The sequence below is a fragment of the Bombina bombina genome, chromosome 1 (assembly GCF_027579735.1).
Source record: "Bombina bombina isolate aBomBom1 chromosome 1, aBomBom1.pri, whole genome shotgun sequence".
Taxonomy (NCBI): Eukaryota; Metazoa; Chordata; class Amphibia; order Anura; family Bombinatoridae; genus Bombina; species Bombina bombina.
Genome location: NC_069499.1, coordinates 682,955,145 through 682,970,585, shown reverse-complemented (window position 1 = coordinate 682,970,585; position 15,441 = coordinate 682,955,145). Strand labels below are relative to the sequence as shown.

General features: G+C 39.1%; 1 protein-coding gene across 1 annotated transcript in view; it reads left to right on the top strand.

The window, feature by feature from the left end:
- Positions 1-15,441, top strand: part of RNF128 (ring finger protein 128) — a 114,318-nt gene that overhangs the window by 64,462 nt on the left and 34,415 nt on the right. The window contains exon 3 of the mRNA XM_053699163.1: positions 39-110. Coding sequence (XP_053555138.1) covers positions 39-110 — 72 coding nt within the window. The remainder of the gene's footprint in view (positions 1-38; positions 111-15,441) is intronic.

The window sequence follows — 15,441 nt, the reverse complement described above, 5'->3', positions numbered from 1 at the left end:
CAGCTTCTAAACCTATTTTGTAACATTTTGTCTTGCAGAACAAATTAAAAGCTGAAGCAAAGAAAGCTATTGGCCAGCTGCAGCTTCGTACCATCAGACAAGGAGATAAGGTAACGATTAATTACTGGGTGGCGTCTGATCATTAGTTCTAAATATTTTGTGCTGTGAATTCTCGAACGGTGAGGTGCCACCAAATTTGAAAAGTAAAAGTTTGAAGCACACATTTGCCTATTTTAAACTTCTATTTGTATAAAAAACTTTCACCAGCTTTATATTTTTGTAACATTGGTGTATTTTGCAGCAAATTCTAAACTAATAGGTCACCTATTGATTAACCAGTAAAATGACCTAATCATTATCGAGTACCATGGGTTGTTTGGATTAATGGGTTGACCCCTTAGTCATAGTTGCCACCATTTTGAAAATTAGATTTCACTGCATTGCAGTGCTGACGTGCACATGTGCAGCAACTCTCCTTCATATACATGCAGTGTAACCTAAGTTTCAACATGGTGTCACCCATGATTAGAGGGAGGTGCATGAAATGTGTTTAGTGTCCTTTTTAAATATCTTATCTATTGTTCCCTATGTTTTTTCAATAATGCCTTTCTTGGTGTAATTGTTTTCACTAATAACATTAAAGATATATGAAACCATACTACTTTAGTAATTTATACGTTAAATTAAAGTAAACATAAAAATAAACAAATTGTTTTAAGGACCAGCAAACAACTTGTTTTCTTCCAAAATAAGCACTTAGAAAGTCTTAGTGTAGCCCCTACCTACAGCTAAATAAGGGAGCAGACATGCTGAAAACAAAAGTTGCATGCTGCCTCTTCTGAGCATGGGCAGAAGTTGACAGTCTCTCTAGCTTTCACTAAATAGTAAGCTAGCTCCTTATTTGATTTATGACTTCAAGCTAGGCATGTCTTCCTGTAGAGATTCCAGCCCCCTTTTGGGGCTGTGATAGGAAGTCGTAGACACTGCAAAAATTAAATAGAAAATTCCTTTTTCATATAGGTGGCGAGAGTCCACGAGCGGTTACGTATGGGATATTTCATTCCTACCAGAAGGAGGCAAAGTTTCCCAAACCTCAAAAGCTTATAAATACCCCACCCACCTGTCACATACCTCAGTTTTAAAACTTTGCCTCCTTAGGAGATGGTTGAAGCATGATGTGCTTAAATTCTTCAGTGAAATGCGCTTAAGAGCATATTGAAGCCTGGTTCCCCTCAGAGTACAGTGCTTGTCAGAGGGTAGTGAAGGGAGTACTGGCTCAAGACAACATGGTTTTTGCCTCACTGGAAATCTTTTCATGGGCTCTCTGTAAATTCGGTCGCATGGATTCATCTTCTGCCTCCCTTTACAGATCAACATTCTACTCCTATTCCATTACCTCTGCCGATATATGTTTCAGTACTGGTTTGGCTGTCTCAGTGGACGAGTGTCTAAAAGCCAAGTATAAGAATTGTATTCATTTTCAGACACTAAAAACTATAATTGGGCACTTTTCTTAACGTTTGTTACTATGTATATGTTTATATAAAGCCCAGGGACAGGCATTATATTGCTCTTATTTCTCTTATAACAGGGTTTTTACAGTATCTTATTATAGGGGGAATTTAAAAAAAATGTTTTATTATATTTTAGTAACAGAGACTTTGTTTATAAGGGCCGAGTGCCCAGTACATCAGGGTAAGGAGGAGTTATAAGTCTGGTACTTTTCCCTACCTCTAATATTGAATTACGCGCGCAAGCACGCTCTCCGTGAAGCACCTTTAACAGTCTGTATACTGCATCATCTTATCGCACTGTTAGAGCGCCTCTGGATTATTTTTATTTTGCGCCTTACATTTCTCTTTATAAGACATACCTCCTCAACTCTGTGCGCCCTAAAATTTGCATAGGTGGGTTAGATGCTCTCTTTATTTGCTATCTATTAAAGGGACATAAAACCCCAAAAAATTATTTCATGAATTAGAGCATACAATTTTTAAACAACTTTCCAATATACTTCTATTATCAATGTTGCTTCATTTTCTTGTTGAAAAGCAGGAAGATAGGCTCAGGAGTGTGCACGTCTGCAGCGCTATATGGCAGCAGTTTTACAACAATGTTATACATTAGCAAGAGCATTAGATGGCAACACTATTTCCTGTCATGTAGTGCCTCAGACATGTGCACGCTATCTACCTACAACAAAGAAAATTGTATTCTATATCTGTGATGCCCCTTTAATCACATGCAATCTATATTCTACTTTATTGTATTAGATTCTCTTTCTCTCTTTCTCCCAGCAACTAAAAAATGTATTGCTACCGTCACTGAAAAGGCCCCGACTGCACTGCCGCCTTCAAATAAAACTAAAAAGGTCAACTCATATTACCTTCTACTAGTAATATTTGTACTGACCAACGACAAAATACTGAAGTATCGACTAATAATGAGGTTTCCTCTAATTCTGAGGCTCCTCCATCGGACACAGAACCTAATAATTCTTATTTTTTTTTTTTATTGAACATATTCCGTCTCTTTTGAAGGAAGTCTTAGGGATTGAAGAAGCTAAACCTTCTGATGATAAACCCTGTAATCGTTTGCATTCAGTGTATAAAACTTGTCATTCTCTCAGAGATTTTTCCTGTTCCTGACACTGTGTCTGATATGATTGCTAAAGAATGGTCTAAGCCTGGTAACTCTCTTAAAGGGATAGTAAACACCAAAAATGTTATTGTTTAAAAACATAATTTATGCTTACCTGATAAATTTATTTCTCTTGTAGTGTATCCAGTCCACGGATCATCCATTACTTATGGGATATTAACTCCTCCCCAACAGGAAGTGCAAGAGGATTCACCCAGCAGAGCTGCTATATAGCTCCTCCCCTAACTGCCATTACCAGTCATTCGACCGAAAACATGCAGAGAAAGGAAAACCATAGGGTACAGAGGTGACTGTAGTTTAATGGAAAAATTACCTGCCTTAAAGTGACAGGGCGGGCCGTGGACTGGATACACTACAAGAGAAATAAATTTATCAGGTAAGCATAAATTATGTTTTCTCTTGTTAAGTGTATCCAGTCCACGGATCATCCATTACTTATGGGATACCAATACCAAAGCTAAAGTACACGGATGACGGGAGGGACAGGCAGGCTCTTTATACGGAAGGAACCACTGCCTGAAGAACCTTTCTCCCAAAAACAGCCTCCGAAGAAGCAAAAGTGTCAAATTTGTAAAATTTGGAAAAAGTATGAAGAGAAGACCAAGTTGCAGCCTTGCAAATCTGTTCAACAGAAGCCTCATTCTTAAAGGCCCAAGTGGAAGCCACAGCTCTAGTAGAATGTGCTGTAATTCTTTCAGGAGGCTGCTGTCCAGCAGTCTCATAGGCTAACCGTATTATGCTATGAAGCCAAAAGGAGAGAGAGGTAGCCGAAGCTTTTTGACCTCTCCTCTGACCAGAATAAACGACAAACAGGGAAGACGTTTGTCGAAAATCCTTAGTTTGCCTGTAGATAAAATTTCAGGGCACGGACTACATCTAGATTGTGTAGCAGACGTTCCTTTTTCGAAGAAGGATTAGGACACAAAGATGTAACCACAATCTCTTGATTGATATTCCTGTTAGTGACCACCTTAGGTAGGAACCCAGGTTTAGTACGCAGAACTACCTTGTCTGAATGAAAAATCAGATAAGGAGAATCACAAAGTAAGGCAGATAACTCAGAGACTCTTCGAGCCGAGGAAATCGCCATTAAAAACAGAACTTTCCAAGATAACAACTTGATATCAATGGAATGAAGGGGTTCAAACGGAACCCCCTGTAAAACATTAAGAACTAAGTTCAAACTCCATGGTGGAGCAACAGTTTTAAACACAGGCTTGATCCTAGCTAAAGCCTGACAAAAAGCTTGAACGTCCGGAACTTCTGACAGACGTTTGTGTAAAAGAATGGACAGAGCTGAAATCTGTCCCTTTAAGGAACTAGCGGATAAACCCTTTTCTAAACCTTCTTGTAGAAAAGACAATATCCTCGGAATCCTAACCTTACTCCATGAGTAACTCTTGGATTCGCACCAATATAAGTATTTGCGCCATATCTTATGGTAAATCTTTCTGGTAACAGGCTTCCTAGCCTGTATTAAGGTATCAATAACTGACTCAGAAAAACCACGTTTTGATAAAATCAAGCGTTCAATTTCCAAGCAGTCAGCTTCAGAGAAATTAGATTTTGATGTTTGAAGGGACCCTGGATCAGAAGGTCCTGTTTCAGAGGTAGCGACCAAGGTGGACAGGATGACATGTCCACTAGATCTGCATACCAAGTCCTGCGTGGCCATGCAGGCGCTATTAGAATCACTGATGCTCTCTCCTGTTTGATTCTGGCAATCAATCGAGGAAGCATCGGGAAGGGTGGAAACACATAAGCCATCCCGAAGGTCCAAGGTGCTGTCAAAGCATCTATCAGAACCGCTCCCGGATCCCTGGATCTGGACCCGTAACGAGGAAGCTTGGCGTTCTGTCGAGACGCCATGAGATCTATCTCTGGTTTGCCCCAACGTCGAAGTATTTGGGCAAAGACCTCCGGATGAAGTTCCCACTCCCCCGGATGAAAAGTCTGACGACTTAAGAAATCCGCCTCCCAGTTCTCCACTCCCGGGATGTGGATTGCTGACAGGTGGCAAGAGTGAGACTCTGCCCAGCGAATTATCTTTGATACTTCCATCATTGCTAGGGAGCTTCTTGTCCCTCCCTGATGGTTGATGTAAGCTACAGTCGTGATGTTGTCCGACTGAAACCTGATGAACCCCCGAGTTGTTAACTGGGGCCAAGCCAGAAGGGCATTGATAACTGCTCTCAATTCCAGAATGTTTATTGGTAGGAGACTCTCCTCCTGATTCCATTGTCCCTGAGCCTTCAGAGAATTCCAGACAGCGCCCCAACCTAGTAGGCTGGCGTCTGTTGTTACAATTGTCCAGTCCGGCCTGCTGAATGGCATCCCCCTGGACAGATGTGGCCGAGAAAGCCACCATAGAAGAGAATTTCTGGTCTCTTGATCCAGATTCAGAGTAGGGGACAAGTCTGAGTAATCCCCATTCCACTGACTTAGCATGCACAATTGCAGCGGTCTGAGATGTAGACGTGCAAAGGGTACTATGTCCATTGCTGCTACCATTAAGCCGATCACCTCCATGCATTGAGCTACTGACGGGTGTTGAATGGAATGAAGGACACGGCATGCATTTTGAAGCTTTGTTAACCTGTCTTCTGTCAGGTAAATCTTCATTTCTACAGAATCTATAAGATTCCCCAAGAAGGGAACTCTTGTGAGTGGAAAGAGAGAACTCTTCTTTTCGTTCACCTTCCATCCATGCGACCTTAGAAATGCCAGTACTAACTCTGTATGAGACTTGGCAGTTTGAAAGCTTGAAGCTTGTATCAGAATGTCGTCTAGGTACGGAGCTACCGCAATTCCTCGCGGTCTTAGTACCGCCAGAAGAGCACCCAGAACCTTTGTGAAGATTCTCGGAGCCGTAGCCAATCCGAATGGAAGAGCTACAAACTGGTAATGCCTGTCTAGAAAGGCAAACCTTAGATACCGGTAATGATCTTTGTGAATCGGTATGTGAAGGTAAGCATCCTTTAAATCCACTGTGGTCATGTACTGACCCTTTTGGATCATGGGTAAAATTGTCCGAATAGTTTCCATTTTGAACGATGGAACTCTTAGGAATTTGTTTAGGATCTTTAAATCCAAGATTGGCCTGAAAGTTCCCTCTTTTTTTTGGGAACCACAAACAGATTTGAGTAAAACCCTTGTCCTTGTTCCGACCGCGGAACCGGATGGATCACTCCCATTAATAAAAGATCTTGTACGCAGCGTAGAAACGCCTCTTTCTTTATTTGGTTTGTTGACAACCTTGACAGATGAAATCTCCCTCTTGGGGGAGAGAATTTGAAGTCTAGAAGGTATCCCTGAGATATGATCTCTAACGCCCAGGGATCCTGGACATCTCTTGCCCAAGCCTGGGCGAAGAGAGAAAGTCTGCCCCCCACTAGATCCGTTCCCGGATCGGGGGCCCTCGATTCATGCTGTCTTAGGGGCAGCAGCAGGTTTCCTGGCCTGCTTGCCCTTGTTCCAGGACTGGTTAGGTCTCCAGCCTTGTCTGTAGCGAGCAACAGCTCCTTCCTGTTTTGGTGCAGAGGAAGTTGATGCTGCTCCTGCTTTGAAATTACGAAAGGAACGAAAATTAGACTGTCTAGCCTTAGGTTTGGCTCTGTCTTGAGGCAGGGCATGGCCTTTACCTCCTGTAATGTCAGCGATAATTTCTTTCAACCCGGGCCCGAATAAGGTCTGCCCTTTGAAAGGTATATTAAGCAATTTAGATTTAGAAGTAACGTCAGCTGACCAGGATTTTAGCCACAGTGCTCTGCGTGCCTGAATGGCGAATCCGGAATTCTTAGCCGTAAGTTTAGTTAAATGTACTACGGCATCTGAAATAAATGAGTTAGCTAACTTAAGGGCTTTAAGCTTGTGTGTAATCTCATCTAATGGAGCTGATTCAAGTGTCTCTTCCAGAGACTCAAACCAAAATGCTGCTGCAGCCGTGACAGGCGCAATGCATGCAAGAGGTTGCAATATAAAACCTTGTTGAACAAACATTTTCTTAAGGTAACCCTCTAACTTTTTATCCATTGGATCTGAAAAGGCACAGCTATCCTCCACCGGGATAGTGGTACGCTTAGCTAAAGTAGAAACTGCTCCCTCCACCTTAGGGACCGTTTGCCATAAGTCCCGTGTGGTGGCGTCTATTGGAAACATCTTTCTAAATATCGGAGGGGGTGAGAACGGCACACCGGGTCTATCCCACTCCTTAGTAACAATTTCAGTAAGTCTCTTAGGTATAGGAAAAACGTCAGTACTCGCCGGTACCGCAAAATATTTATCCAACCTACACATTTTCTCTGGTATTGCAACTGTGTTACAATCATTCAGAGCCGCTAACACCTCCCCTAGTAATACACAGAGGTTTTCCAGCTTAAATTTAAAATTTGAAATATCTGAATCCAGTTTGTTTGGATCAGAACCGTCACCCGCAGAATGAAGCTCTCCGTCCTCATGTTCTGCAAATTCTGACGCAGTGTCTGACATGGCCCTAATATTATCAGCGCACTCTGTTCTCACCCCAGAGTGATCACGCTTACCTCTTAGTTCTGGTAATTTAGCCAAAACTTCAGTCATAACAGTAGCCATATCCTGTAATGTGATTTGTAATGGCCGCCCAGATGTACTCGGCGCTACAATATCATGCACCTCCCGAGCGGGAGATGCAGGTACTGACACGTGAGGCGAGTTAGTCGGCATAACTCTCCCCTCGTTGTTTGGTGAAATATGTTCAATTTGTACAGATTGACTTTTATTTAAAGTAGCATCAATACAGTTAGTACATAAATTTCTATTGGGCTCCACTTTGGCTTTAGCACATATAGCACAGATATCTTCCTCTGAATCAGACATGTTTAACACACTAGCAAATAAACTAGCAACTTGGAAATACTTTTCAAGTAATTTACTATAATATGAAAACGTACTGTGCCTATAAGAAGCACAGAAAAAGTTATGACAGTTGAAAATTAATAAACTGAAAAGTTATAGCATCAAATCTTTGTAAAAAACACAATTTTAGCAAAGGATTGCTCCCATTAGCAAAGGATAACTAACCCTGATAGCAGAAAAAAAAAATAATACAGAAATAAACGTTTTTTTATCACAGTCAACTACAATCTCACAGCTCTGCTGTGAGTGATTACCTCCCTCAAAACAAGTTTTGAATGCCCCTGAGTTCTGTAGAGATGAACCGGATCATGCAGGGAAGACAAACTTCTGACTGAATTTTTTGATGCGTAGCAAAAGCACCAAAAAAGGCCCCTCCCCCTCACACATAACAGTGAGAGAGATCAGTAAACTGTCATAAATTAAATAAAACGACTGCCAAGTGGAAAAAAATAGTGCCCAAAACATTTTTTCACCCAGTACCTCAGAAAATTAAACGATTTTACATGCCAGCAAAAAACGTTTAACATTAATAAATTGAGTGTTATTAAAAAGCCTGTTGCTAGTCCCCTGCAAATTAGGCTAAAGTTTTATGCATACAGTATAATTCCTGTGAAGTGCCATTCCCCAGAATACTGAAGTGTAAAATATACATACATGACAGCCTGATACCAGTTGCTGCTACTGCATTTAAGGCTGAGTTTACATTATATCGGTATGGCAGAATTTTCTCATCAATTCCATTGTCAGAAAATAATAAGCTGCTACATACCTCTTTGCAGATTAATCTGCCCGCTGTCCCCTGATCTGAAGTTTACCTCTCCTCAGATGGCCGAGAAACAGCAATATGATCTTAACTACTCCGGCTAAAATCATAGAAAAACTCAGGTAGATTCTTCTTCAAATTCTACCAGAGAAGGAATAACACACTCCGGTGCTATTATAAAATAACAAACTTTTGATTGAAGGTATGAAACTAAGTATAATCACCACAGTCCTCTCACACATCCTATCTATTCGTTGGGTGCAAGAGAATGACTGGTAATGGCAGTTAGGGGGAGGAGCTATATAGCAGCTCTGCTGGGTGAATCCTCTTGCACTTCCTGTTGGGGAGGAGTTAATATCCCATAAGTAATGGATGATCAGTGGACTGGATACACTTAACAAGAGAAAAGATAGATAATCCCTTTAGTTACCATTCCCCAGTTTTGCACAAACCCTGTTATAGAAATCTACTTTTTCCCTTTGTGATTACCTTGTATCTAAGCTTCTGCCGACTGCCTACTTATCTCAGATCTTTTGATAGACTTGGATTTCATGCAATTAGTGCTGACTCTTAAAGGGACAGTCAAGTCCAAAAAAACCTTTAATTCTTCAAATAGGGCATGTAATTTTAAACAACTTTCCAATTTACTTTTATCAACAATTTTGCTTTGTTCTCTTGGTATTCTAGTTGAAAGCAAACCTAGGAAGGTGCATATGATAATTTCTAAGCCCTTGAAGGCCGCCTCTATTTTATTTACTTTTCACAGCAGTGGAGAGCAAGCTCATGTAGGCCATATAGATAGCATTGTGATCATGCCCGTGGCTAGTGGCAGACACTGCACTAATTGGCTAAAATGCAAGTCAATAGATAATAACTAAAAGTCATGTGATTAGGGGCGGTCAGAAGATCCTTAGATACAAGTTAGTCACAGAAATAAAAAGTGTATTAATATAACAGTGTTGGTTTTGCAAAACTGGGGAATGGGTAATAAAGGGATTATCTATCTTTTTAAACAACACAATTTCTGGTGTTGACTGTCCCTTTAAATAACTTCCCGTGTATGAGCACAATGTTATCTATATAAAACACATGAACTAACACCCTCTAGCTGTGAAAAAAACTGTCAAATGCAATCATGAGAGGCGGCCTTCAAGGGCCTACCTAGGTTTTGCTTTCAACTAAGAATAACAAGAGAACAAAGCAAATTTGATGATAAAAGTAAGTTAGAAAGTTGTTTAAAATGACATGCCCTATCTAAATCATGAAAGTTTAATTTGGACTTTACTATCCCTTTAACCCTTCTTCAAGGTTTAAAAACAGATGTCCTCTTCCTAATGCTAATTTGGTCAACTATGGGAATCGGTTCCCAAGGTTGATGGGGCCATTTCCACTCTAGCTAAATGTACTACTATTTCTTTGGAAGACCGTACTTCTTTTAATGACCCTTTAGATAGAAAACTTGAATCTTACCTAAGGAGGGCATATTTACATACTGGCTATATTCTTAGACCAGCCATTTCTATTGCTGTCTAAGCTGCTGCTTCTACTTTTTGGTTGCCTAGTCTTGCTTAGCAATTATCTTCTGATCCTAAATGTTCAGGCATTCTATATTTACTTCAACATGCAAATATTTTTATTTCTGATGCAGTATTTGATATCATGAAGATCAACATTAAAAGTATGTCCTTAAAGGGACATTAAACATTTTGAGATGGTAATATAAAATGATAAACTGTATTTAAAAAAAAAAACTACAATCTACTGTCCCTTTTCCTGCAATACCTTTCTGAAATTGAGCATTTCAGTTCCTGTTAGAAATGGAAGTGCAGAACACTTATATTCCACACAGCCATTAGCTGCACACTCTAGTGACTTATTTATAACTGTCTCTAATTGGCCACAGCAGGGAAGGTAACCTAAGTTACAATATGGCAGCTCCCATTGTTTTATAGACACTAAAACTTTACACTTATTTGGTCTATTTATAGGGACAGTCAACACCAGAATTTGTGTTGTTCTAAAAGATAGATAATCCCTTAATTACCTATTCCCCAGTTTTGCATAACCAACACAGTTATAATACATGTAATTACCTTGTATCTAAGCCTCTGCAGACTGCTCTCTTATTTCAGTTCTTTCGACAGACTTGCATTTTTGAAAAATCAGTGCTCACTCCTCGGTAAATTCACGTGCATGAGCTCAATATTTTCTATATGAAACACATGAACTAACGCCCTCTAGTGGTGAAAATGCTTTCAGATTAGAGGCGGCCTTTAAGGTCTAAGAAATTAGCATATGAACCTCCTAGGTTTAGCTTTCAACTAAGAATACCAACGGAACAAAGCAAAATTGGTGATAAAACTAAATTGGAAAGTTGTTTAAAATTATATGCCCTATTTGAATCATGAAAGTGTTTTTTGGACTTGACTGTCCCTTTTAAGCAGCTAATGAAACTTTAAAACAACAGATCTACATGTTGTTATTCTCAGACTAATCTTTTCTTTGAATGCATCATTCTATCTAGCATTTATTTAGTGTTTAATGTCCCTTTAACTATTTTTTCTAAAAGAGCTTTATGGCTTAAATCATGAAATCCTGATATGGTATCTAAAACAAGATTACTATCTTTCTTTTCAGGGAAAAATCAATTTGGTTCCTAATTAGTCTTTTAATTCTACTATTACTGGAGGCAAGGGAGTTTTCCTCAAAGACAAAAAGTCTAATGGGACATTTAAGGCTCCCAATAATTTTTGTTCCTTTTGTCAAAAAAGAGAACAAAACAAAACTTCTCCCTCCCCTAAAGTCCCTGGCTCTAACTAGAGACCTTCTTCAAATTGGAATAAGTCCAAGCAATATATAAAGAACCAAATCCAGCCCCTAAGACTGCATGAAAGGTGGGGCCCTCATTCCAATTCATCTGGTAAGGAACAGAGTGAAATTTTATTAAGAAATTTGGACAGAATCTGTTAAAAATCCTTGGATTCAGAAAATACTTTCTCGGGGATATCAAATTGGATTCCGAATAACACCACCTACGGGAAGTTTTTTTGTTTTTCTCACCCATATTTCAAGACATCCATTAAAAGACCAATTTTGTATCGGAAAACTCTAAACAAATTTGTGAAAGTTCCAACGTTCAAGATGGAAACTATAAGGACTATTCTGCCTTTTGTTCATCAAGGTCACTTTATGTCCACAATAGACTTAAAGGATGCTTACCTTAACATTCCTATCCATCCAGAACATTATCAATTTCTGAGGTTCTCTTTTCTGAAAAGAATTAGCAGTTCGTGTCACTTCCTTTTTGGCCTAGCAACAGCTTCAAGAATTTTTTTCAAAAGTTCACTGTGCTCTTTTATCTGTGATCAGAGCACAGGGTATTGTGGTGTTTCCTTATTTGGATGATATCTTGGTACTAGCTCAATCTATTCATTTAGCAGAATCTCACACCAAACAACTGCTGTTGTTTTCTTCAAGCACATGGTTGGAGGATCAATTTACCAAAACGTTCCTTGATTCCTCAAACAAAGGTCACCTTTTTAGGTTTCCAAATATACTCGGTGTCCAAAATTCTTTCCCTGACAAAAAAAGACACTCATTCCCTTGAGTGGCTGTATGTATGGAAGTTCTAGGTCTCATGATTGCAGCATTGGATGTAATCTTTTTGCTAATTTTTATATGAAACCTCTTCAACTTTGCATACTGCGCAAATGGTGGAAAGACTATACTCTGATATCTTGGATCCCAAGACACAACTTTCTCTGGCTTGGTGGTTAAATCACCACCTTATTCTTCAGGGGGCTTCCTTTGCTCATCTTGCCTGATTTGTGATCACCGCAGATGCAAGTCTTACAGGTTGGGGAGCTGTCTGGGGGTCTCTGACAGCATAAGGAGCTTGGAGTCCTCAGGAGGTGAGGTTACCAATCAATATCTTGGAACTCTCCTCTTTTCCAAGCTCTTCAGGCTTGGCCTCTATTGAATAACGAGCCTTATTTTCATTTCAGATAGACAATATCACAACAGTGGCATATGTCAATGATCAAGGGGGAACTCTAAGTTCCTTAGCCATGACAAAAGTACAGGTAGCCCTCAGTTTACGCTGGGGTTACGTTCCAGAAGGAATGGTTGTAAATCAAAACCGTTGTAAATTGAAACCCAGTTTATAATGCAAGTCAAAAGGAAGTGGGGGGGGGCAGGTTAGGTTCCAAACCCCTCTCAAAATTGTCATAAGTAACACCTAATACATTAGCATTTATAGTCTTCATTTCAAAGCTTTAAAAATAAACTGCATTATAAACAGTATCAAATAATCACACAACACAGAATATATAATTAAACTAAGTTAAATGAACAAAAACATTTGCTACACTGCATTATAAACCTTATGAATTAATCACACAACACAGACTTTACTTGCATTTTTCTGTAAACAGTTCTTTCTATGCATCACAATCTGGACTGATTTATAGATAGGAAGATCTTGTTCCTATGAAAGCTGCTCAATAGCTCATGTCTAGCTAGACTAATTCCAGTCTGTTTGTGTGCTTGGCTTTGCATATCTTTGCTGCAACACAAGCGGACAGCTCCACCTACTGGCTATTTTCTTCAATGCAATGCTTCTCAATGCTTTTCAATAGCAGTCACATGACTGAAAAATAGGTTGTTATTCTGAAAAGGTGCAAATTGAACTGGCGTAAATCGAGGGCCACCTGTATCTCAAATTCTTTCTTGGGTGGAATAAAATTCCTGTCTCATCACTGCGGTTCACATCCCAACTGGGAGGCAGATTATCTCAGTCATCAGTCCTTGCATCTGGGTGAGTGGTCTCTCCACCCAAATGTGGGTTTTTTTTTTTTTTTTTCGGATTGTTCAAATGTGAGGTCTTCCGGAAATCTGATGGCACTTCCCAGATAACTTGCAGGGTCCAGGGACTTTTTTGAGGCTTCTCTGATGTAGTGGATACTCTTTCAGTCAAGAAAGCCTGTTCTGAGAAAAGTCCCATCACAACATTTATTTTATTTTTTCCCTTCCTGGTGTGAAAAACATGTGTTTTTAGCGTCCATTCTTTTAGAATTCCCTAAATTCTTCAATTTATGCAAGAAGGTTTAGATAAAGGTATATCTGCTAGCTCTTAAGGATCATTAGGCGCTATTTCACAAGAAAATTGCTAGGCTTCCTGACATTGAAAACATAAGTCAGGTATAAACCAGTCATTAACTATTTTTTCTTCCTTGGGACCTTTAATTTGGTGTTGAGTTTTTACCAGGTCTTTCCTTTTGAAGGTAAGATTTTCTGAATTCTCTTTTTTTTCTCTTGTTAGCCTCTTTATCTTACTTTTCCCCATTATAATGCAGCTTTTTAAAGTCTAAATGTTTGGGGGGGTTTTGTTTGTTGTTGTGTTTTTTTTTTTTTTTTTTTTTTTTTACCCCCCTTCCTCTCTCTGATCCACAAACGTCAAAAGGCCATAGCTTTTGTTTTCATTCACAAGGCTTACTTTTTCCAAGATGTTTTACAGCCCATTCTACCTTTTGGGTTTTCAAAGAATGTATCTTGTGTTGATGAAATTTGTAAGGCACCAACATTGTCTTCCTCATGTACTTTTACTGCATTCTACCTTTTCGATGTGTTTACTTCTTATGAAGCGTTTTTTGGTAGTTAAGTATTCCAGAAAGCAGTGTCTGGTAATTAGGTGCCTATCTTTGGGGGGGGGGGGGGGGGAACAAAAACAGCTCTATTTGAAAACGAGTCATATGTGTCCTAGGCAACGAGTGTGGAATGACTGAGAATTGCTACTGAATTCCATCAAAAAGAGAAATGGATGAAGCTTTTGCTTTTTTTATTCTGTAGAATTTATGTAAATAAACACTATTTATAACTGGTATTCACAAGACTTGATAAAACATGTTTCTTAAATAGAAAATTAAAATATCTACTAGTTCCTGTGAATGTTGGTAATAGTTCTTATGTATATGAATGTCCACATAAGTCCTCAAGTGAACCCTGCATTGCAGCTACCCTCATAGCCTCTTTAGAACTTAGATCAGACCCCGGTTTTTGCAAAATGAAGCAATTCTCTTATAACCAACTCACACAGGACTTGATCAAACATCTTTTTTTTTTATTAAATAAAAAGTATCTATCATTCTGAGAGATGTATAATATTTTTGTTAACTATATCTAGAGAGGCATACACACATCTCCTGGCTAAAGTCTCTCTCCCAGAAGCCCATGCACATTATACATTGGTGGCATTTTTTGTTTGGGTTTTTTTTTCCTCAGAATGCTGTGTGAACTTATATGAAAATCTTTTCTCAATTATTTTACAATTAAACCTTTTTATGCAAAGTGACATTTCATCTAATACCCTAAAATAAACATTAAAAAATGTATATATGATCAGCACTGCAAATCACATTTGCTGACTGGCCATTTCTGATGCTGAATTCTTCTTTAATAGCTCATGTTTCCTACTCACCTAGTTTTGCTGAACAGGAGTATTGAAACTAAATGAAATCATGTAAACAAAACAAGGCTTTTCTAGAGGGAGCATATACACGTGAGTCACTGCCAGATACATGTTTCCCTGATCTCTCCTTCATTATGACCTCAGCAAGTTCCCTCTAGAGATTACTTCGCCAGTATCCACATAGGGGCCGTTTGTTGTTCCAAAGTCAGTTTGTTCTCATGCTTACTGTATGCAAATAGTGTTGTTTTGGCATATTGTCAGTAGAAAGTAGACAAATATACACTCACACACAAGATCTGGCTCATCTAAAGTATTCACTTACGGGATTTAGCCTATATACTACCCACAGAACCTTCTAGATTGTAAACTTTCATGAAAGCACTTAGCACACTTATCTCATTATTCGCTTATCTCATTCACTTATCTCATTTTTCACTTATCTCGTTACTGCTCAATATTTGTGTGGGGCATTTGTCCCTTTCTGTCCCCTCAAGATGCCCATGAAAGGGAGAATACTAAAGTTGTGTATAGCTTAAAAGCAGCTGCTATATGAAGGCATTCTGACTCTAAAAGGATAGAGAGGTTACATTTATCAATATCCCTCAAAGGGATAGTCTGGTCAAAAATAAACTTTCATTGTGGTTTTTTTTCTTTTCTT